We start from the raw sequence: 23927 nt of genomic DNA on the forward strand, positions 1-23927 counted from the left end.
AAGGAGATGGAAACTGGGGGGCGATGGGGCTACAATTGGAGACCAGAGGGAAGACAAATCAGAGAAGGAGGTGAGGGGGAACTGGGAATGGCTAGGTAAGGAAATTGGTAGTAGGATAAAATGCCTGAGTGGAGAATAGGACTTGGATGAGGAGACAGTTGAGAGAGAGACAGAACTGAGGCAGGGACAGGTTGGAGGGGATGAGCAGAAGGGGTGAATCTTGTGGGAATGGGCAGAAAAGTCTGGGTCCTCTAGTGCCCGTTGCCCTCCAGAGCCTGGCCTGGAGCCCAAGGTTCCTGAGTCTCGCCATTCCTCTGCTGTCAGCAAATATCTGTGAAACTCTTGGTAAAGTATCTTATCTGACTCTAATGTTGGTCCATGTAGAGGATGACAATTTACTATTGTTACCAGTTACTCTGCTAAAGTTACTTCCAACCTTGCTAATGATCCATGTGGGTGTCAATATGATGACACATGATGGATTTTCTATTTTTTTCAGTTTGCTTTTTTTAAAACCCAGCAAATTACATCTACAAATTATGGTAAAAGAACATTATTAGGCTTGCAAAGTGAAGCACTTGAAAGATAGGAAATGTGTAGGCAACCTTAATTCTGGCTTCTGTAATTTGGCCCTATTGTGCATCTGCATTATGATTCAGCCTTTAATTACATGCCACATACTGTTCTTTCCCAGTGGACCTGTGCTTCCTTCAGTGCCCAGGATGGACCTGCTCTGAGGATTGACCAGGATGGTGTAGTGAAGGATACTGTAGTCTATAGAATGCCTTTTTTTTGCAGAAGTTGGAAGGTTTAATAGTGAATGAGGCAGGGGATTGCAAGAAGAGATAGGAGGGTCTGGTTAAGGCAGTTGAATGCTGTCCTGGGGAAATGAAGCCTATCTCTGTGTCTGTGTGATGATAGGGAAGTTGCTTAAAAATCTAACCTTTTCACAAGAGGTCAGTAATTCCTCATTTCATGGGTGTCTGTCTTAAGAACCTGCAGTTTGACTTGCAGAAATGCTGAGGACTCTCAGCTGCAACTGAAATCACTGTGTGCTATACAGTATAAGACGACTCTGAAAAACCATGTTGTAGGTGTGTCAAATTGGACACCCAAAATCAGTGGATACTTTAGACCTTAATATGTCTGTGCCTCAGTTCTCAGTCTGTAAAACAAGGATTATTAACTTCCGCTGTATGGGGGTATTGTGAAAATACATTAATGTTTGTGAAACTCTCACATAATGTAATGATGAGTGCCATAGAAAAGCCCATGAGGAAAGTATTAATTCTGTCTTCAGAGCATGGTTTGAGTAGTGTGCAGTAAATAAGGCCTAGAGTGGTAGATTCAACAGTGAGGAGAAAACAAAATATTGAATAGCTGCTCGTTAAGTGAGCAGTGTCTATTCTGAATGAAGGAGTCCTGTGGAAAAAATACTATGTGATGTAATTAAAGACTGTATAATAATGCATATGCACAAGGGGGCTGAATAAAGATTCTATACACAACCTTAATTCTTTCATTTTCTAACTTTTGAGTCCTTTACTTTGTAACCTTTATATTTATTACACATCAATAAATACTCTGTAGTACATTTTGAAGTTCTATAAATTAAAAACCAATCTACAATTATCATACTATATGAACAAACTAAATTGCAAGGAATTTTCCTTGCTTTGCTATTGTTTCTCTTCAAGCCTGGTCTAAAGCCCATTTAAATCAATGGGAGTCTTTCCACTGATATCAGTGGGCATTGTATCAGATCCTTACTTGTTGGTTTCCCAATCCTGCCATCAGTTAAAGCATACATGTAACTACATAGAAGTAGTTTTATTAAGTTCAGTGGGACTATACGTTTCCGTAACTGTTTTTTGGATTGAAGCCTAACCCATAACATTTTTTAATTAAATGAGTTTTCTAGTTCTTAGTGTAAATTATATAGGCTACAATGTCACATTATGTGTTAGATGCTGCAAAAGTATGGTATTATTAAATTCCTTTACTTCCTTCCCACCCACCCCCCCAAAAAACAACCAAAAACAAGCGCACCACATACACCACAAAAACACTAAAATGTCTTAAAAAAAAAAAAATCCTTGGCGTGAAAAAACTTTTTTAGAAAACAGTTGGTTTTGGAAAGTGTGATTTTTTTTTTCCTCACTTGTTGGTATAATTTGAGATTTTTTTCTGTGCCAGATTTCTCGAAGTGTAAGTATGTTACAAGACCCATATTGTTCATTCTCAGTGCATAACTGAGACTTCATGCTCAAAGTTTCATGCTTTTAGCATTAATGTACATGTCTTGAGCATTCTGCATTTGGGTGTTGAACACTAGGACGCTTGTTCTGAGTAAACCTCTGCCTGCAATCTTTGCTGCTGCTGCGGCTTGTCTTGGTTTCCAAGCCTGTAGGACGGGAGGGGCCTGAAACTGACAATGTCGGATACAAATTTCCGGCAGAGGAAGGATATTCCTCCCATGACTTCCAGCTCATTTCCTTTTCCTTTTGAAACAATACCTCTCAGAACTCTTGAAAGTAAGCTAGTCCCTGAAGGATTCACCCACTTTGTCATCAGATGAACTGCCTACCTGCTGATGAACATGTCATAATCAATTTTTTTTTAGACCAAATAGAATTTAACTAACATCTCTAGCAAACATCTGTAAATTTGCAGAGGGGCTAGGTAGGTGAAACAGCAACAAAACATTAAAGGCACTTGATGGTTTCATCACATTACAACCAAGAATGTCAGGCGTTGGACCAACCAGCGTCCAGTGTCTTCCCAACTGACTCAACACTGCACCGCGTGCCAGAGTCCATACCAGCCTGCCTGCTTTATGTATTTGCTCCAGCAAAAGCTGGTTGGAGAAGACCTCGCAGACGCTGGAGGGATGTCAGGGCTTCCAACTTCATACGTTTCAGCCTTAACATAGATTAGGTTAGAACACTGGTGGGAGACAGGGCTCCCTGGAAATGGGTGATTGGAAGTATCCACTGTATTCTCCATGAAAAGGAGAGTTAATGAATGGGTAGGTGAAGAGATCTATTGTGAATAATCTTAATAAGAATTCATTGAGAATCTTCTGCATATTCCCACTCATGGGCTACACTGGCTGGTGCAACTTAAAGTCATAGAACTTAAAGTTGGAAGGGATCACCAAATCAGACAGTGGAACCTTCTTGTGGCATTGAAGTGCTTGCATGCCCTTCTGACTGCTCCCCTCAGAGTTCCTGAATATTCTGAGAGATGAGGCTGTAAAAGCGTGCATGGTGCCCTCTGTTGTCTCAGTTCCTAGCAACCTCACCAGCAAATGGACACACACTTCTCTGGATCCCTCAGATCTGGCGCCTTCTCTTAAAAAATTTTTAGTGCCTTACATAGTATTTTACTCTTGGTGTAGTTGGTATAATTAGGAAAATAATAGTTTGTTTAGGCTAGTTCTTTTTGGATTAGTTAAGTAGCTGTTAGGTTTGGTTTTGTCTCAGTTTCATGGTGGATTCAAAGGCAAAGAGACATGGTTTTAAGAGCTGTGAATCATGTCAGATGGTCTTTTCAACATCAGACACGAATGTCAGCTGCTTAGCATGTCTTGATGAGGGCTACTGTCCTTTGAGGTGTCCGAGGTTTCTGTCTGCATTATGTTCATTCTGAGAGCATGTGGTCCAAGAGCTCTCCTGATATAAGAAGCTTTGGCAGCGAAGCCACTGAGCTCTCATACCTCTAAGGGATCCAAGCACAAGCTCAGAATAAGAATACTATGATGAAAGCTCCAGTTTGTGCTCTAGGATAGAGTTCCATGATTGCATCAGTCAGTTTCCAAGATCAGATCCAACACTAAAAGCCCCAAAGGATCTGTTGGCCAAGTTCTGAGAAAAGCCATTGGATCAGTCTGCTTCAGTTCTGGAAAAGAAGGCAAAGAACTAAAAGGTTCCTGCTAGCAGTGCCAAGTCCCAGTGAGGAAATTAATCTGATCAGTCAGTATCAGGTCCTGAACCAAATGCTAGGAGTGCTGACCGTATCTAAATGATCCAAGATAGACCTGGAACCAGCAACAATTTCTTCATCGCTAATTTATGCAGCTGCATCAGTTTCATTGTTAGCCGAAGTAAGTCACAAGGATCCCGTGATGTATCTGTAAGGCTTGATATCTAAAGGAGGAAAGACAAAACCTCTCTCAAATTATCCTTCTCTGATCTTACTCCTGGAAAATGAAAGAGGTTGAATGAAGTGTTTGTTTTCCTGAGAGACTTCTGTACCTCTGTCCAAAACACCTTCAAGCCCAGCCAGAAAAGTGGTCTGTCTTTCACTATGTTGCATTTGTCAGGTTCTGTGGTTTCTTGGTAGCAGGTCCAAAGTCAGATCTGCAGTCCAGAAATGAACAGGATTGGGCTAAATTTCCAGAGGTCCTTCCTAGATTTCACCCTCTCAAAAGAGAGTATCCCAGATATGGAGCATGTAGACCTGTTTATCCTCCAGGTTATGATATGGTATTGGAATAAGAGTATTGCAGCAACCTGCAAATTCCACCATAGGTGGTGTGGCCATATTGGCAGCCATCTAAACACTGTAGAGAGACTTCATAGCATCATTCGCATAGGAACTCCCTTCTCTTTTGAGGTGAGGAAAAAGCTTGCCCATCAAATCGGAGCTTCACGTTCTCCCACCATTGTGCCTGACCCTCTGTTGGAGGAAAATGGGGAGCCTGTGCTCAGATGGAATACCAGTAATTAGAGCCAAATGTAGAAACTGGTTTTTCGCCACATGAAAATGTTGGAGTAGCTTCAGCTTCCTCTCTCTCTGAGGAATCTTTACAGTTTCACAAGCTTGCAGACAGGATGGCAATGACTTTGGAACTCCCATCTGTAATACTGGAGGAAATCTATCCATTATTTGGCATTCTGGTTGCCCCATTGGAGGTTAATCTTCTAATATTAGATTGACTACTGCAGGCTGGAGTAGTCAGTGCAGTTGGTAAGGAAGTTCTCTTGCTTCACTTGGGAAAAGAGTAACAGATTACGAGGCAATGATGTTGCAGTATCGTTATCACTTATCGGAAAAGATTCCTGCGTTTGCCTCTGGAAAATCAGTTACTCAATGTAAATTGACTAACATGTTAATAACTGAAGGTCGGATGATAACGAACAGTGTCCTCAACATCAAAAGAAGCTCTCAAATCCATGAGCTAGGGTGGTAGCATCTACTGCTTTGCTTAAGAGTCATATGGTCTTTTTCTTTCCCTCCAGAAACTGTGTTGAAGATTGGAAGATATTCCTTTGGAAGGAAATTTAGTTATTTAGTAATAAGATGAAATATTGGACACATGGTCTGTGGCATGCTCTTTAGGTGCCTTTCCACCTGTGAGGAGGACGACCTCTGATCCTATACTCTAGTACCATAGACCATTTATCCACCATCATCTTTTGTCTTTATTCTCAGGGATGTCACTTTCAGCAGCAGCAACAACCCAGACCTGTGCAAATGCACCAGAAGAAAATCTTAAAACCATGAATGAAGTGAAAACAGCCTTCAGTTTCAACTAGGTAAAAATGGCAGGCCCCAAATTTGACACCAGGACCCGGATCTTCAAATTATCCTGCATTGACCCTATCTTTGAGAACAGACAATTTTGCCTTGTCAACGAATGGAAGTCCATAAGATCAGACAAAAGGATTCTGGAGATAAACTGAGTTGTAGTAACATCTTCTGTTGAGACCCTACCTTTACCAAACCCCTCTCCCTTCTGTGTTCAGGGGTCCCTCTCATGAGAGCATGTTAAGATTAGGGATTTAATCCTTGTTATAAGTGGGAGCAATAAAGAAGTTTCCAAGGGAACTTAGAGATCAGGGCTTATACTCCAGATGTTTCTTCATACCAAAGAAAGGAGGAAGGTTTTATCTGATATGAAATCTAAGGAAGGTTAGGGTCTTCATTAGGAAAGTCTGCTTCTGCATTTTGGCACTAGCATGTTTCATAATCTCCTTTTCCACCCTGCATGAACGGTCCATAAAGAAAGTGGTGATAGGTGACATCTTCGGCCTACGGTGGTTTCCAGACATTGATCTGTTGATCAATCACTAGATATATGAAGTGTCTCCAGTTCTGCTCGAGAACAGGCAGGGACAGTCTGTCCATATCAGAAGTTTTTTTTTATTCCTGAACTGGCAGAAGGATCTGGCCGTACGCTGCTCCCTCCCAATCCTCCCATTAATTTAGAAGGTGATCAGAAAGAGAAGACTGGATGGGGACAGAATAATCTTAGTGATTTCCAGCATGGCTATGGCAACGATGACCTGCAGACCTCTTGCAACTTCTTAAGAAGTCCACGGGCTTTTTCCAGTGTTCACAGATTTGCTGTCCCAACAAGAATGCAGGATTTACTGCTTTGACCTTCTGTCAGCTGCAGCCGTTTATAGGACTTGAGTGGGCCTTGGAAAAATCTTGCTCTTTAGAGGTTCAACAGTTATTACTTAACTCCCAGATAACAGTTGACTAGAAAATGCTTTGACCTCAAGTGGACTGATTTGTTAAGTGGATGGATGACCAACCTGACACCAACTCAGTGTCTTCTGGAACATTTACTCCAATTAAGTTTCATGCGATCATGCAATACAGTACACATCTGTTTGGCCGAAATCTAAACGCTGTAAAGATAGTTATCCAGATCTTCAGGCATTTTTTAGTTTCTGAAGTTTTTGCAGAATGGCTTTGAGTAAGTCTCATGGTAATATTTTTGAAAATATATGTTCCTGTTATAGCAGACATATTTTATATTTGCTGTATAAACAAGTCTGAGATCTGGGTGAAATATAGCCTTTTAATTTAAAAAACAATTAACAGAGGGAGGACATTTCAGAACTTCTGAGAATAATCTTGAATAAGTCATGGGAGTCAGCCAAGGCACCTGATAACTGAAGAAAAGTCATTGTGCCTACATTTTGAGAAGGAGGAAGAACAATGGAACTATTAGCCCTGTATGCACAGTTAGCCTTTTTTCAGGAAAAAATCTGTCACACAGGCTACTTATTCACTGGCAACTGGAACTTTCATAATGTATTGTGTTAATCCCTCCATCCTTGCTTGTCTTTTTAGAGTTCCTCTCTGGGCAGACAGTTCTAAATTAAGTTCTATGGGTTCTGTGCACCTCCTTTTAAAAACATGGGGCCAGATCAGCTATGGGGTAACTCATTTAATGGAGTTACACCTAGTTACATCAGCATTCCATTTGGCTCCAAGTGTCACAATAGACTAATGCAAACTTTTAAGCATTACGCATATGGCCACTGGCTGTGCAGACTAATTTTATTAAAGATTCCAGGACTAAAGAGATCAGTGTACTATTCCTTCAATATGAAACTTTGCAGATGACATATTCTGAGAACTCTGTGTATGTGTGACCAGTATTAAAATATGGCTCTTCTCAAAACAATGACTGTAAAAATAGTCTAGTTGGGTTTATATTTGTCTCAACTTTTCCAAGTAAAAAATAGCTTTCTAACTGCCAGTCCAGTAAATTCAACTTTGCTAAGATTCTTTTCTGGTTTGTGCACCGCCTTTAACAAAGATTCTGAAGGCCAAACAAATACTGGTCTCAGTTATGCCTGTTCAGTGAATTTAACAGGGTAACTGTGGGCAAATTTGCTTCAAGGGAGGAACCTGATTGGCAGTTCTGATCAGGGTACCCTGGATAGAATACTAGGGTGGAATTCAGCTCGTTCCACCACTGGAGTGTAGTCTTGCAGTGTCAACAGGAACAAAAGCAGTATAAAATTGTCAATAGAGTAAATAGATATGACTGAATGCACATAGGGAACAGCTCTGTTCAGTATAAAAGTGCCATTTTTATGTTGTCAATCTTCAGTATAGGACCATATTTTAAGTCCAAGCTAATGTGATAGGCCCAGGCCAGTTGGGTACAGCAGAGTAGCAGAAGGCAGACATACTGGCCACTGGATTAAGTTTTCTGTTCCCTGACTGACCAGAGCAGGGGCTCATCCAGGCTAATGAGAACACCTGACTCCAATTAACCTGCAAAGAGTCAGGTGAGGCCATTAAGCTAATGTGACCACCTGACTCTAATTAAGGCCCCTCTGATAATATAAAAGGGCTCACTCCAGTCAGGCAGAGAGGAGCCAGGGAGCCAAAGTGCAGCTGAAGGGCTGGTTAATGAAGAGACTCTCAAGTCATTGGTAAGGGTGAAGAAGGGAGAAGCAGGAGAGCTGTGTGGAAGTGGCCCAGGGAAATGTAGCAACTCTGGCAGTGAAAGGTTGGCTGCCAACAGCTGCTACCGTTAGGGTCCCTGGGCCGGAACCTGGAGTAGAGGGCGGGCCCGGGTTCCCCCCAAACCACCACTACAGAAACACCTCCTGGGAGGGGAAAACAGGCCTCTGTTCTGACAGAGGCCTAAACTGTTCTGACATGAGGCCACAGGAGCAACAGAGACTGGGAATTCTCTCATCAACCTCCATTGCTGGCTTATGATGAAAAGGGCTCAGTAGGCTGTGTCCCTTGCCCTAGAGAGAGAAGGGCTACGTGGAGGGTTGCTGTGAGCCTCTGAAGCTAGCATAAACCGCCTGGAAGCGCGGGACCCATGGGGACAAGGTCGGAGCTCTGCCACACTAAGAAAGTGGCTGTTTGGGCCCTGTATCCCATGCAAGGTCTTCAATCCTTTGGCCTGAAACTCTTTTAGTGCTGTATTATTATATATATTGTATTATAATTAGTGTTATATCAGTGGTATTTAGATTGAAGAAATTTTATCATGTCTATAAAAACAGGTTAAATAAATGCATTGATGTTCAATAAAGCAGATGCTGATGGCTTCCTTAGTTTATTAGTGATAAAGGGAATAAAATAATACATTCTCTCAGCATTTATTACTAGTAGTACCAGCCAGTTATTTAAGTACACTTTGTAGAAGAGTTGGCCCATCTCCAGTAAGAACTATAACAAAGGATGGATTAGCATCCATGTAACTAATAAAACATAATGGGAAGTGGTTTGTGCTGCATTTTGCCTTCAGTATGCAAACTGAGGCATGATGCACAGCCAAGCCCATTCAGAGTTTGAAGAAATGAGTTCGGTAACACGTACCATGAAATGCGGTATTATAGTAGTAGTATAATCAACTAGCTTCAGTGTGAATTTCATTTAAGAGCTGGCAGTTGCCTATATGAAAAGGCAATCTTATCTATTCTTCCTTATACAAGTCAATCTGATATTCAGATCCCCTTCTGAGAAACAGGCTTTGATATTCTTTTGTCAGAGTATCTACAACATTTTTTGTATTGTTTACTTGAAAGGAACAGCTATCTGGCCTGTATCTAATTGGCATTACATTTCTCGTTTTCCCTTTGTCATGTGAAAAAATGTAGCTGTTTTCCCCCACTACATCAAAACTGTTTTTCATAGTGCCCTGTTGCTTTAAGCAATACTTAACAGGAATTCTTTAGATGTTTGTTCTTTGGACAAAAACAACGAGGAGTCCTTGTGGTATCTTAGAGACTAATTTATTTGGGCGTAAGCGTTCGTGGGCTAGAACCCACTTCATCAGATGCATGGAGTGGAAAATACAGGAGCAGATATAAGTACATGAAAAGATGTGAATTGCCTTACTAAATGTGAGGTTAGTCTAATGAGACAATTCAATTGACAGCAGGATACCAAGGGAGGAAAAATAACTTTTGAAGTGGTAATGAGTGGCCCATTTCAGATAGTTGACAAGAAGGTGTGAGTAACAGTAGGGGGAAATTAGGCTTAGGTGAAGTGAAGTGAAACAGATTGACAGAGCCAGAAGGGTACCCAGAAGTCACCTACTACAAGGCAGGCCCAACAAAGAAAGTAGCAACGCCACTAGCCATCACTTACAGCCCCAACTAAAACCTCTCCAGCGCATCATCAAGGATCTACAACCTATCCTGAGGGACGATCCATCACTCTCACAGATCTTGGGGGACAGGCCAGTCCTCACTTACAGACAGCCCCCCAACCTGAAGCAAATACTCACCAGCAACTACACACCACACAACAAAAACACCAACCCAGGAACCAAACCCTGCAACAAACCGTGGTGCCAACTCTGTCCTGAGTGCCAAATCCCGGTGCCAACTGATCTATTCAAGGGACACCATCATAGGACCTTAACCACATCAGCCACACCATCAGGGACTTGTTCACCTGCACATCTACCAATGTGATATATGCCATCATGTGCTAGCAATGCCCCTCTGCCAAGTACATTGGCCAAACCGGACTGTGTCTATGCAAAATAATAAATGGACACAAATCTGACATCAGGAATCATAACGTTCAAAAACCAGTAGGAGAACACTTCACTTCAATCTCCCTGGTCACTCAATAACAGACCTAAAAGTGGCAATTCTTCCCAAAAAAAAAAACCTTCCAAAACAGACTCCAATGTGAAACTGCAGAACTGGAATTAATTTGCAAACTGGACATCAGGCCTGAATAAAGACTGGGAGTGGTTGGGTCATTTTACAACCTAAACCTAATTTCACCAATACTAATTTTCCCCTACTGGTACTCACTCACACCTTCTTGTCAACTGTCTGAAATGGGCCACTCTCATTACCACTTCAAAAGTTATTTTTCCTCCCTTGGTATCCTGCTGTCAATTGAATTGTCTCGTTAGACTAACCTTGCAGTTGGTAAGGCAATTCACATCTTTTCATGTATTTATACCTGCTCCTGTATTTTCCACTCCATGCATCTGATGAAGTGGGTTCTAGCCCATGAAAGCTTATGCCCAAATAAATTTTATTCTCTAAGGTGCCACAAGGACTCCTCGTTTTTGCTGATACAGACTAACACGGCTACCACTCTGAAACCTGTCTTTGGACAGTATAGCATCCACTTCAGACATAAAGGGCACCTACAAATGTGTATTTTCTCTCAAATCTGGTTTGCTGTCAAGTGGAGGACATTTTTTGTAGAATATCTGTTTGAAATGGCCTCTAAATTTTCTCTTAATATATAATCCACGTTCTCCTCTGTTGTGATCTCAGGCTTTTTTAGGTATAGAATATACAGACTCTAATCCTTAAGTTATGAAAACCTGAAATGATGAGTTTGTGAAACTGTCAAAGTTGTATTGTTGTTCAGACAGAGTAGTCACTTTAGATTGTGACCTTTGAACAGAAGAAACAGAATAGCAAAAATACCTCATTGTTATCAGGCGAACTGCACTATTAACATCTCCTGGTCCCTCTGATGCACTTCCTCTAGGCTTCAAGCCAGCACCCCTTTCTTGTGTATTTCACTCTCACTCACATAAGGTGCTGTGTGGTAGTCACTTGTGTCTCAATCTTGACCATTTTAGGTCTGACTTCGGCTCAGAACCTGTATTTCTACTTCCTCTGGGGCAATGACTGTGGTAATTAATGACCAAAGAGCTTCCTTAAAGCAAAGCATCATTTATTTAAAACCATTTCAGAAAAAATATATCTCAAAAACAGTAAAACATACTGTAAGCATATCTAGTTCTTCTTTAAGACTTACCATTCCCTGGGTCTGGGAGGCCTGACTCCTCCACAGAGCATTTTCTGTGCCAGCCTGTCTGCCTATACTTGCTCACAAATAAACCCTGGCCCCCTTTTCAGCCTCTCAGAGGTCTTCTAACTGTTCAGTCTTCATTTGATCTCTAATTCCTAGCCTAGTTTTACAGTGTGTTGGAGACAAGATAAAGGATCTTTGAAGCTAACATCTGGTCCCCATTGTCTTCTTAGTGTGTAACTAGGTATTCTTATCTGAGAAGCTATTTTGTTGCCTTCCTGTATAATTCACATTGAATTCAAACATTATAGGCATATAGTAAACATCCACGAACATGTTGGATCAGTGTATTCACACAGGAAAGGCTTATAACCCAATACAGAATAACTTTGCCTCACTGGGAGGGGACATGTTAACAGTTTTGAAGTACATAAAAGGTTGTTACAAGGAGGAAGGAGGAAAAATTGTTAACCTCTGAGTATAGGACAAGAATCAATGGACTTAAATTGCAGCCAGGGCGGTTTAGGTTGGACATCAGGAAAAACTTCCTAACTGTCAGAGTGGCTAAGCACTGGAATAAATTGCCTAGGGAGGTTGTGGAATCTCCATCATTGGGGATTTTTAAGAGCAGGTTGGACAAACACCTGTCTGGGATGGTATAGATAAGTTAGTTGCCCCTTGAGTGCAGGGGACTGGACTAGATGATCTCTCGAGGTCCCTTCCAGTTCTGTGATTCAATGTAGTCCAGCTGACGGGTGGCAAAGGCATGAATAATTGAGGTCAGGTCTTTGTCCAACAGGTATAAGTATATTTAGTATTTGTGGCGGGGGGGACGATGCAAGGCTGCACTTTAAAAGCTAGATCAGGCACCTGCTTTGAGGCAAATAACTCTGAAGTACTCGAGGCCAAGAATGGTTCCAGCATGCAGAAATATAGTGAGAGGCCTAAGGAGAGCTGAGGTTCTCCAGTCTTCAGAGAGCTTTGTGTAATGCTTCCAAAGACAAAAGATTCCAATACATCCATTAAAAACTTTTAATCTGAGTGATTCAACCAGCTCTAAAATGAAGACAAGACAAAAGAACGTAGATTAACTATCCCCAGGTACTAAGAATGCATCAAGTTATTGAGTTAGATGAGGAATTCAGCACTCCAAGATAAGCTAGGCAATTTTGTGTTGTACTCATTACTTATTACATTTATAATCGTCTCTGTGTGTTCTGTTCTCTTTTTAGTAGCTGCTCATTGTTTCCTGTCTTATACTTAGATTTTAAGCTTTTGAGGGCAGGGACCATCTCTTCATGTGTTTACAGTGCCTAGCATAATGAGGTCCTGGGCCCTGAAGAAGGCCTGTAGGTGCTGCCACAATGATTAATGATAACAAATAGAGACTGTAGAAGAACAAATGACAAGACAGTGATGCTGTCAACAGAGTATTACACCAAGTACTAAAAGAATATCAGCGCTTATGAGGCTAATGACCCACAGTGCATTGAAATCAGCCTCCATGACTGAAGCCATAGAGGCACCAACAACTTGGACAATTTCAGCTATGCAGCTAAAATCATCAAAGAAAACTAGTTCTATAAGGAACCACTCCAGAACCCCAAGCAAACCATGGGAATGAGGAGAAATCAGTCAAAGGATGTAGAAATGTTAGAAAGTGTTCTGTTTTCAAACTGAAGCAAAAGTCTGTAGCTTCACTGAACTCTGAAACTGCATGACTAAATAACTGCATTTCCAACTGACAGTGCTTTATAGCTAAGCATGGACAGAAAGGAATGGCAGTGGCCTAAGACACCATGGCAGCTGATCTGAGAATAAGATTGGGCCGCCCATGTCTCCAAAGCACTTGAACTCTTTAAGAGCTAGGGGAGTTCTGGCCTATCTCATGCATTGAGCTGAGATCCAAGGATCCAGTCAATGGTAACTCAGTTTTTTTCGTTGTCCTTACACTAAAGGGCAAAGTTTTTCAACTCCAGTTTGGTGGACCAGTTACTTTGACTGCTGATGGAAAAGGGTCATGTTCTTAGTGCAGGCAGGGCTAAAATCTGTCCCATTTTCTCTTCAATCTGTATTTCTTTCCTTCTTTCATTTTTCCTTCCATTTTCTTGCTTCCATTTTTTTTTAAATTCCCTGTGTTCATTTACTGTGCTGTCTTTCTTTTGCTGTTTGGAGAGTCAGTAGTACACTGTGCATGGAATTGCTGGAGGGGGAAAATTACTAACAGGATAGTAGGTCTTCTGTATTTTAGGCTCTTGCTTGTATCTTACTGTCTGCCAGTCACAATGAGAGGCCCGGGCAGGGGTTGGAGAGCAACTGGAAGCATGACAGGTATGCTTATGGCTGGTAGGATGCAGACAATTTATGGTCTTAATTATTGTTCAGTCTCAAATCTTCCTTTTTTGGGAGACAATTACTGGGAAGGCTGTTGTAAGACAATTCCAGCAACATTTGGAGTCCTCAGATGTATTTGACTTTAGCTCTGGGTATAGAATAGTATGGAGACTGTTAGTCTGGGCTGATGGTGTTTGGGTGATTTCATGGTGATAGACAAAAGTAAGATTTACTTGCTGATTCTTTAGATGTGTTAGAAATTTCTCCCTCTCGAGGGGGAAAAAAAATCTTTCTAAATACCACCCATTCTCTTGCACAAGGTTTTCAAGAATTATTTTAATGGATGAATCTGTTCTATATAGGTTTTTATACCACACTTATGCCCATAGCATGTGAGTACTTCCCAGTAGTGTGTTAAGCAATGTGACTTCACATCTGTCCTGTGTTGTTTGTTCTCTCCTCCTCTTCCCAGTTGGAGAAATTTGTTCAGTGGAGTGCCATGTTTTGTAGGGTTTTTTATTTCTTAAATATCTGTTGCTATATGTTTTATATTAGAGAAGGCATGGTCAAAGAAATGAGTGCAAAGTGGTGAGGTTTGTGATGGTCCCTGGTTCTGGGGGGAGTTCATTGCAGTTTTGAACCACCCCGGAGAAGGTTCTGTCTCCCATCTGGTCAAGCTTTACTCTAAAGGTTGAGAGTTCCATTGTGACAGAGGAGCAAAGTTGTTGACCATGGGTTTTGTCCTGCAGCCTTAGACAGTCTTTTAGGTATCCAGGGGTTCAGGCCATGGGAGCATTTCGAAATTAAGGAACGAGACCTTGAACTTGATTCAGAATTCTATGGCAAATGAGTATAGGTTTTGATGTGCTCACGGTAGTCTGTGTTGCTAAGAAGGTAAGCTACTAGTTGGAGTTTCCTAAATGCTAAAGGTTTCATGCTCAGGTATATCTCTTTGCTGTAGTCCAGCTGACAGGTGGCAAAGGCATGAATAATTGAGGTCAGGTCTTTGTCCAACAGGATGGGATGGAGTCTCCCAGCCAATCAGAGATGGTAGAAGGTATTACTTGCTGGCATTGCAATGTGACAGCTCAGCATCAATGAGGAATCAAGGAGTACTCCTAGACTACGGACTGAGTTTGACCAATTGTGGAAGTGAACCTTCACTCAAAGGAGACTAAATTGTGGCTGCAAACTCTTCAAAATACTTTCCTCGGACCACCAGCATCACCTCTGTGTTGCTGAGCTTCAGCCAGCTGTTCGTCATCTATGAGTTGATCTCATCCAAGCACTGGGCCATCTGGATTATAGTGGTGTGGTCATGTGTGATGAAGGATCGGTAGAGCTGTGTTATCTGCATGTTGCTGGCACTGGAATCCGTGTCATCTGACAAGTTCACCTAGTGATTGTATGAGAGGACTGGAGAGCGAATTGATCCTTGTAGAACTCCACAAGTGAGAGTTCTAGCAGTGGAAGTGCAATTTTCCATCTCTACTCTTTGGGTGCATACTTCCAGGGAAGGACTCAAACCATTTTAGCACGTTATTTGGGATTCCTGCCACACTTCTCAGGCGAGACAGCCGTATCTCATGGTTAACAGTGGATGTCTGTCCTCTATCCATTGAATAGAGGCCTGAATCTAGGTTGTGCTGGATCTAGAATGTTACCATCAGTAAGATGAGTTCGTAGCTGGCTTGGTGCTAGCTTCTCTGAGTTTGCTCAGGAATGGGAGGTTTGACTGTGGATGTTAGAAGATAGCTGTCCAGGGTGGTTTTCTTCAGTGTTGGTTGGACTATTGCATAGCTGTGACCGTTCCCTCTCAACGCCTTCACCCTCCCCACAACATCACCACAGATTACTGGTTCTGTGGATGAAGGGAAAGCAGTGGATGTATTGTATCTTGACTTTAGCAAAGCTTTTGACACGGTCTCCCACAGTATTCTTGTCAGCAAGTTAAAGTAGTATGGGCTGGATGAATGCACTATAAGGTGGGTAGAAAGTTGGCTAGATTGTCGGGCTCAACGGGTAGTGATCAATGGCTCCATGTCTAGTTGGCAGCCGGTGTCAAGTGGAGTGCCCCAGGGGTCGGTCCTGGGGCCAGTTTTGTTCAATATCTTCATAAATGATCTGGAGGATGGTGTGGATTGCACTCTCAGCAACTTTGCGGATGATACTAAACTGGGAGGAGTGGTAGATACGCTGGAGGGCAGGGATAGGATACAGAGGGACCTAGACAAATTGGAGGATTGGGCCAAAAGAAATCTGATGAGGTTCAATAAGGATAAGTGCAGGGTCCTGCACTTAGGACAGAAGAACCCAATGCACAGCTACAGACTAGGAACCGAATGGCTAGGCAGCAGTTCTGCGGAAAAGGACCTAGGGGTGACAGTGGACAAGAAGCTGGATATTAGTCAGCAGTGTGCCCTTGTTGCCAAGAAGACCAATGGCATTTTGGGATGTATAAGTAGGGGCATAGCGAGCAGATCGAGGGACGTGATCGTCCCCCTCTATTCAACATTGGTGAGGCCTCATCTGGAGTACTGTGTCCAGTTTTGGGCCCCACACTTCAAGAAGGATGTGGATAAATTGGAGAGAGTCCAGCGAAGGGCAACAAAAATGATTAGGGGTCTGGAACACATGACTTATGAGGAGAGGCTGAGGGAACTGGGATTGTTTAGTCTGCGGAAGAGAAGAATGAGGGGGGATTTGATAGCTGCTTTCAACTACCTGAGAGGTAGTTCCAGAGAGGATGGTTCTAGACTATTCTCAGTGGTGGAAGAGGACAGGACAAGGAGTAATGGTCTCAAGTTGCAGTGGGGGAGGTTTAGGTTGGATATTAGGAAAAACTTTTTCACGAGGAGGGTGGTGAAACACTGGAATACGTTGCCTAGGGAGCTGGTGGAATCTTCTTCCTTAGAAGTTTTTAAGGTCAGGCTTGACAAAGCCCTGGCTGGGATGATTTAATTGGGGATGGGTCCTGCTTTTGAGGAGGGGGTTGGACTAGATGACCTCCTGAGGTCCCTTCCAACCCTGATATTCTATGATCACCCCTCTCTCTTCAGACATTTATCACTGTTTGAAGGAAGCCATTATAAAACAAATTAGAAATCCCTTGCAGGGTGACGTTTTACCCCACTACAAACCTTTCATGCTTGTGCATTCTTTGGCACGTGTGATGTAAAACAAATGAATTATTTTCTAGGATTAGTTGTGTTTAACTCTGAGCACCAAGTATTTCATATTAAAGTAGTCTAGTTTGCTGATTTTCTATGATAACAGAAGTACAGTTTATTAATTAGGTTAGCTGGTCTTTACTGAACTGTCTTCCAGTTGTAAATATATTGTTTTTGCAGTACAGCATATTGCACAAAACAATTTTGCAATTAGAAATATTGCTATATCAGGAAACAGGAAAACACATTGTTAAAAAATACATTCAGGAAATATATTACTCAAAGGAGTTCGTGTTCACTTAATGGAGGAATCTGACAGCAGAGACTGTTCATAAGCCCATGTAGAAAATAGTGTGAATTGTATTTTCAGTTGTTTCCATAGTCGTTAATGAGTAGTGGGGTTGGGGGCTTTAGCAAATGAATGCAGTTATAAATAAATAGAAAAGTTAAATTTAAGAAATCCACTGCTGGTTGTTTTAATAAGTGATTGATTTCTAGGCTGCTCTGCGATAGTGGTTTGTTTAAGCCAACTGTCTAATACTATGCAAGTTTAAAATTAAAATTCATGTGCACTAAAAGAGTATGGTGCACACTGTAGCTGATTTTTTTTAATGAGGCACATGATTTACATGTCTGTTTATCAGAAAGCAGTGTTGGTCTTTAAATTGTTGAAAGAAGAGATTACATATCAACAAGGTGTAATTTTCTCCTGAGTTGGCCAAACATTGTTATACTAGATTATTGGGTCCCAATTATCCTTTCCCCAAACATCAATTTCTCAATAAATGGCTTGCCTTTCTTGATAATTTAAGAGATGTACACTCATCTTAGTATATAGAGATGTATCATTAACATTTGGATTCCAGAGCTGGTCAAAAAAATTATCAAAACACTTTTTGGCAAAAAAATGGTTGAGTTAAATGGAAATTTTCATAAAAAATTCAGTTTATAAGTGAAGATCCTTTGATAAAAGCAAACTTTTTATTTCATTGAAACTGTTGATGGAGGAGGGAATGATTTCCCAATTTACTCTAATAGATTATAACTATCATTTTGTTTTACTTTTTAAAAACCAAGGGTCAAGCCCAAAATGGGCCTTAAAAAAAGAAAGAGAGAGAGAGCGCGCGCGGATTTAGGGCTTTCTAGGGTGTGGGTTTTTTCTTTTTTAAAGGAACTAAGATTTTTTGAACAAGCTTTCGCAGCCTGCTGTAATAAATATCCTTTTGTGTGTATGTGAACAAGTTTAGAAACAAGGAAGGGGCACTGACATCTCCATATTAGCTGTATTACTCATCATTTTCAAAGTCAGAAGAGTTCTTCCTTTTCAGTCTATCAAATTCTTGGTTCCCCCAGGTGTAAACAGCATAGGCCACCACAAAAGGAGGAGCTTCCCTGGTATTGCTTAGCTGATAGGGAATAGGCTCTCTGGCTGAGGAGGCGGGATCATTGCAAATCCAGCTGCTGAAGAGAAGTAGTTGTCGGGCAGGAGTAAGCAGCTTCAAATATTGCTCTTCTTTCCCTCATGCGCTCCAGTTCCCAAGGGGGACAGCGAGCACTACCCCTATCTGTCGACAGCAGGGAAGCAGACAAATCTGCCCAACTACAAAGGGGTATGAAGGAATGGGGATCATGAATCTTCTTCCCCTCATCTGCTCTCAGAATACCATTAAGTGGTGTGTGTTGTGGGTGCTTGGCTTTGTGTTGCATGAAGACAAGGATACCCAGTGCTTCTTTTTTTTTTCCTGCCACAGCAGCCCTTTGAAGTACTATTGGGAAAATAGATTTCACTAGTGTAGATAACTGATTAAATACACTTCACTATTTGTGAACAAGAAATTACAGAATTCCATCTGTGCATCAAAGGGCGAATCCTATAACCCAAAGCCCATGGAAAAAAGTATTTTTCTGAGCATCCTCCTGCATTAACTAGTCTAGCATATAATGTTGTAGTAACTTTGTACAGTAATTTGTCTATTGAAACACTTAGATTTTGTATGAATACACTGTCAGTTAATTTTATTTATTTTTTGTTACAGGAGCTAGAGTTAATGCCAAAGACAGCAAGTGGTTGACTCCCTTACACAGAGCTGTTGCATCATGTAGTGAGGTATGAAATAAACACGTTTTTTTCTTTTCTTTTTTTTAAAGATGAGTTTATGTAAAATAAAATACAGCATCTCAGACAACCTTCTATTTCTTATTCAGTTTTCTTAGAGTGAAACTACTGAAAATGCTTAGAGAGCCCAGGATGTTTGCAACAGATTTTTTAAAATTTAACAGGAAAAAAAAAGGGGGAGGGCATAACTTCATAATTCCAATTGTAGAATAGAGAGAGGTTCTGAACAGGAAAAAAAAATTGCAAAAATAACATGCTTTTAGAAATGTTAATTAAAAGAATCTAGAATAAGTACAGGTAGTTTGTTTTTATTATTTTAATACAAAAGGAAACCAGAAATTCTTGTACATGGAAATAATAAATCATGAATGCCATTCCCATGACAGAGAATATTTCTGAATTCAGAACATAAAGTCCTTGATTCCTTTCGGATGAGATAACCAAAGTGGTTCGGTATAAGGGAAAAATACTCTAGAAACTAAATAGGGTTTGTTTTCACCTATACAGCACAATTTTGTTTTGTTTTTTTTCATTTTTTAATAGGCAAGCATTTCTACAGTTTCTTTATTGAAAACATTGAAGCTAGCAGCAGTAAGCGTTTTAACATACATAAAGTATTTAGTTTGGGCTTGTAGGTTTAAGTTTCATCTGAAACATTCAAATGTACAGAGTAGAGCAGAGCAAGCTGCTAATAAAATTCTGACATTTTGTTTCATCAGAAAATCAAGGTTTTTGAAGCATGTATCAATATGTTGCTAAATATAGAAATATCGTAGGAAGAAAAATTAAGAGGTGCATTTATATCATTGTTCAGGTATCGTATTCTGAGTTTCAAACTGTCATTAACTGGAATTTTAAATCCGTGAATAAAATTAGCTCAGTAAAAATGCTGAAGGTTAGGATTGACATGTATTGTTGCTAGAGTCATGTGGGAGAATTTCACAGAACCTGACTACGCAGAGTACTGTGCCTGAGTCATATCAGTACTATTATTGTTTTATTTTTATTAGAGAGAGAGGGGATGAAATGAGATTGTTTTGGTTTTGCAGAGTCTCAGGCATCAGACTTTGGATCTAAAACCGTCCATTTTAGATTTTGCTTTTGGGCCAAATAGTAGCATTTAGCCACTAGCCTAAGTAGGTAGTAATGTGGAGGTCTTGTCCCATAAGGGACTTGGACACAATTCTTCTATGAATGGCTTGGTGCATAGGCTAAACTATCCTTTAGGGTAAAGCAATATGCTCCCCTGAGAGAGCCTCACTGAAGCAGCAGTCCTTGCACTCTCCTGAGATTTGGGACTATAGTTGTTTCTGCCCCTTGTGTTGGGGGGGATGGGATGCTCGTTGCGTGCTTTCTCCTTCCTTTCCTCCTCTTCTGTGAATACCCTCACTAGGATCTGTCACAATTTGGCTAATGATTTTTTGAATCTATGGAACATTTTACTTTTAAAAAGTTTCCTCTGCTCAGTTATCACTCCTAAAATAAGAATATTATTTTCTCATTTGTATAAGTCTTGCCTTGCTTCTAGGGCTATGAGTATAATAAAATGAAAACTGTAAATCACATTAGTATATCATTAACATAACCTTAGCATATAAGAACTTGCAGTGAACTGGTTTTATTGTGGCAAAACTATATATAAATCTGGAGATTGGGACATATCCTTCCCCAAACTTCAAAGGGCACCACTTCTCTCCCACAAAATGGACCAGCCCAGGGGTCTGCCCCGTAGGACCTTTTTAACTTCTACAACTACTCTTCCCCCCCCCCACCCCTTCTCCCCACAAAGAACTGGATGCCAGTAGGACTTCATTTTGACCCAACCCCCACGTGCCTTAGATACGCAAAAAGCTTCAACTAGTACGCTGTGAAGCAGTCTGTTTCTATAGCAACACAGGTCACATGGTGCTCATTTCTTTGCAGTGGCTCCTCATTGAATATAGTCCAACTTAAGACCTCTGTCCTGATATTCAAAGCCTTCCATGGGCTTGTCTTAGCTACCTAAGAGAGAACCCTCCCTCTGTGACCATGACCTCCTATAATCACAACATTGTTATCAAAACAATGAATCTGTCAGCCAACTCTGGGAGGGTGTATGGGAGACAGCGAGTGGATCTAAACTATGGAATTTGCTCCTGCAAGAGATAAGTGACCACAGAACTAATTACTTTTAAATGCAAAACTTATTTATTCTTCGTTTTCCCTAGAGTTTCTACACATACTCACAACATGCAATGAAACAAATCTTATACACTAATCAAATTTATTTATCCTATAGGTTGGAATGGAAGAAAGAGAGCTTTTTAGTGTTGTTTCTACTTTTACGTATTTGGGGGGCTCTTAAATATTCAGATGATGGAATACCTTATAAATAGATGGATGGGGACACGTACTAGCACACTGTGCAGCTGGGAGCAGCACAGAGATGCTCCCTCTTGAGCTGGTTACTGACTCGTTTCTGGGGCAGAGTGTCGCTGTTCAAGCTCTTGTGTATAGTAGCTAGGAAGCTCTGTGATTTAAATCCTGGTTTTGGTATAATCCAGCAGGACTACTCCCCCCAAATGAGGGGAGACCCAATTAAACGAACATCTGGTCACCCTAAATATCTTTAATATATTTGGGGATTTAGTTTTCAAACTTTTTTTTCTTGAACATATTTCAGCTTAGACTGTTAGTCTTCAGAATGTGAATTTGCACTCCTTTTGTGTGCTGGTGTGTTTTGCGCAAAAGAAAAAGTTAAGATTCATTTAATTTGAAAATACATCACTGCACATACACAAACTAACTGCATACTGAGACCAGAGTAATTTTTTTACAGTAAAATTAGTGTTTCCTTTGACAGTTTGTGCCCAACCAATTCCAGAGCTCTTCTTGTATTTATTTCCTGATTCTTGTAGGTGTTTTCATGGATGTTAGACTCAAAGGAGCCAAAGACTTGATATGTAATCAACTTTTTCCTAGTAAACTATTAAATACATTTTGGGTCCATATCCATTTCACTGTTCATTCAATTTACAGTTATAAAGTAAGGCACAAGTATTTTCTAGGTTGCTCTTATACTTTTTGTTTCTTAAGAGGAGAGGAAATTAAATGTATAGTTTTAGGATAACTTTTGACAGGTTCTTCTAATGGAATAAATACATGGAATGTAGTGTTAATATTTCCACTCCACTCATAAGTCACAGCGATGTCTAGGTATTGCAGCACAAATGTGTGTGAGTAACATTGCTCTATAATTTGAGATACCTGCAATATTTAGCCTCAGTAGAATGTTTTAAGTTCAGAGTAGTAACCTTCTTATTTTTGCACTCTTTTTGCATTTGACTAAAGAAACGATCAGAACAATTAATAAAGTGTAGAAAGCTTTGTGGACTTAATGAAAAAATGAAGTATTGCATCTACATTTTAATATTTGTATTGACAAGCTGTTTTCTTTTTTGTGTGATAGTGTGCATATGTTATTAACAGGATTGTGTTTGGTTTTACTTTCTGTAGGAATGTAAAAGGAATGGTATAAAAGTTTGCAGTTTAAACTTGATTTTTATAAAGGGGAATGAAACTTCTTATTTACCAAATTACTGTGATATAGAACTCTAAAACAGGATTGTCACTTTGGCACCATTAAAAATTATATTCCTTTTGCCGCCGATGTCTGTTTAAATTGATAGTATTATAAACAGGCACATCTGTAAAAAGTATGGTTATTAAACTCTCCATCTATAATATACCATTTGCAGCTATTTTTATTCTTTGAAAAAAGGTGTCTAACAATTGGTAGTAATATATTTTAAGTACAGTAGTGCCTCACTAATGCACACTAATAGAGGGAGTCCTGAGCATTATTGATCGTGTGATGGGGAATTCCACCAGTGTCAAATGCCAATTGTAAGTTCCTTAGCTGTGTTTGGGGGATCTATAACCATCCCAGAATCTTGCTGGGCTTGAGAATAAACTCATAACCTGAAAATACATGTGAATGCAGTTTATCAAAGTGTGAATTAGTGAGATTCTGTTGTACTTTATATGGAGTTGCTGAGTATATTCTTTTAGTTCTTTAGTAATGTAATTTATTTTATTGCAAATATTTTCAGGATGCTGTTCAGGTGCTGTTAAAGCATTCAGCAGATGTCAATGCCCGTGACAAAAACTGGCAGACACCCCTACATATAGCAGCTGCAAATAAAGCTGTTAAATGTGCTGAAGCTTTGGTGCCTCTTCTAAGTAATGTAAATGTGTCAGATCGAGCAGGCAGAACAGCATTACATCATGCAGCCTTCAGTGGACATGCTGAGGTATGGATTATTTTCCAGATCTTGTTTTTTAGCCCTCTTGCCTCCCACCAAAGCTCTGATTATTTAGTTGCATACTTGTGCATGATCTGGTAATGGTAAAATGTACACTAAAGTATATTTACAGCATTTACATCCCCATAGTAAAGCCTTGAAGAATACTGTTCCAGTGGTGAGGTACGGCCTTATTAGTAGCCTGTAGGAACGCTTTTTCTAGTTTCTGCATTCCCCCAGAAAAAATCAACAACCTTTTATTTATAGTCTGGGTTCTGCTGAGATGTATAAACTTAAATTGTAAATTAATTTCAAGTGATTGAAGCCATAGTGTAATCGATCCACTTTCAGCAGTTTGTATGGAAATGAAAGGTTTTTAATATGTAAATTTGTAGGGTGATTAAATGCATAGATTTTTAACTAACTTTTTTAGTTTTAATAAACAGTATGTATGTAGTAGATACAGTACATATAGTATGCCATGGTTGTTAAACAATTGCATAAAATAGGTAATCT

General features: G+C 40.4%; 1 protein-coding gene across 2 annotated transcripts in view; it reads left to right on the top strand.

Annotated features, from left to right (window-relative positions):
* ANKRD28 (ankyrin repeat domain 28) overlaps positions 1-23927 on the top strand; it is a 227539-nt gene that overhangs the window by 116887 nt on the left and 86725 nt on the right. For both annotated transcript variants that reach the window (XM_084621173.1, XM_084621172.1), the window contains exons 4-5: positions 19049-19119; positions 23220-23420. In XM_084621173.1, coding sequence (XP_084477299.1) covers positions 19049-19119; positions 23220-23420 — 272 coding nt within the window. The remainder of the gene's footprint in view (positions 1-19048; positions 19120-23219; positions 23421-23927) is intronic.

Source organism: Lepidochelys olivacea, assembly GCF_965140295.1.
Source record: "Lepidochelys olivacea isolate rLepOli2 genome assembly, chromosome: 2".
NCBI classification, from domain to species: domain Eukaryota; kingdom Metazoa; phylum Chordata; order Testudines; family Cheloniidae; genus Lepidochelys; species Lepidochelys olivacea.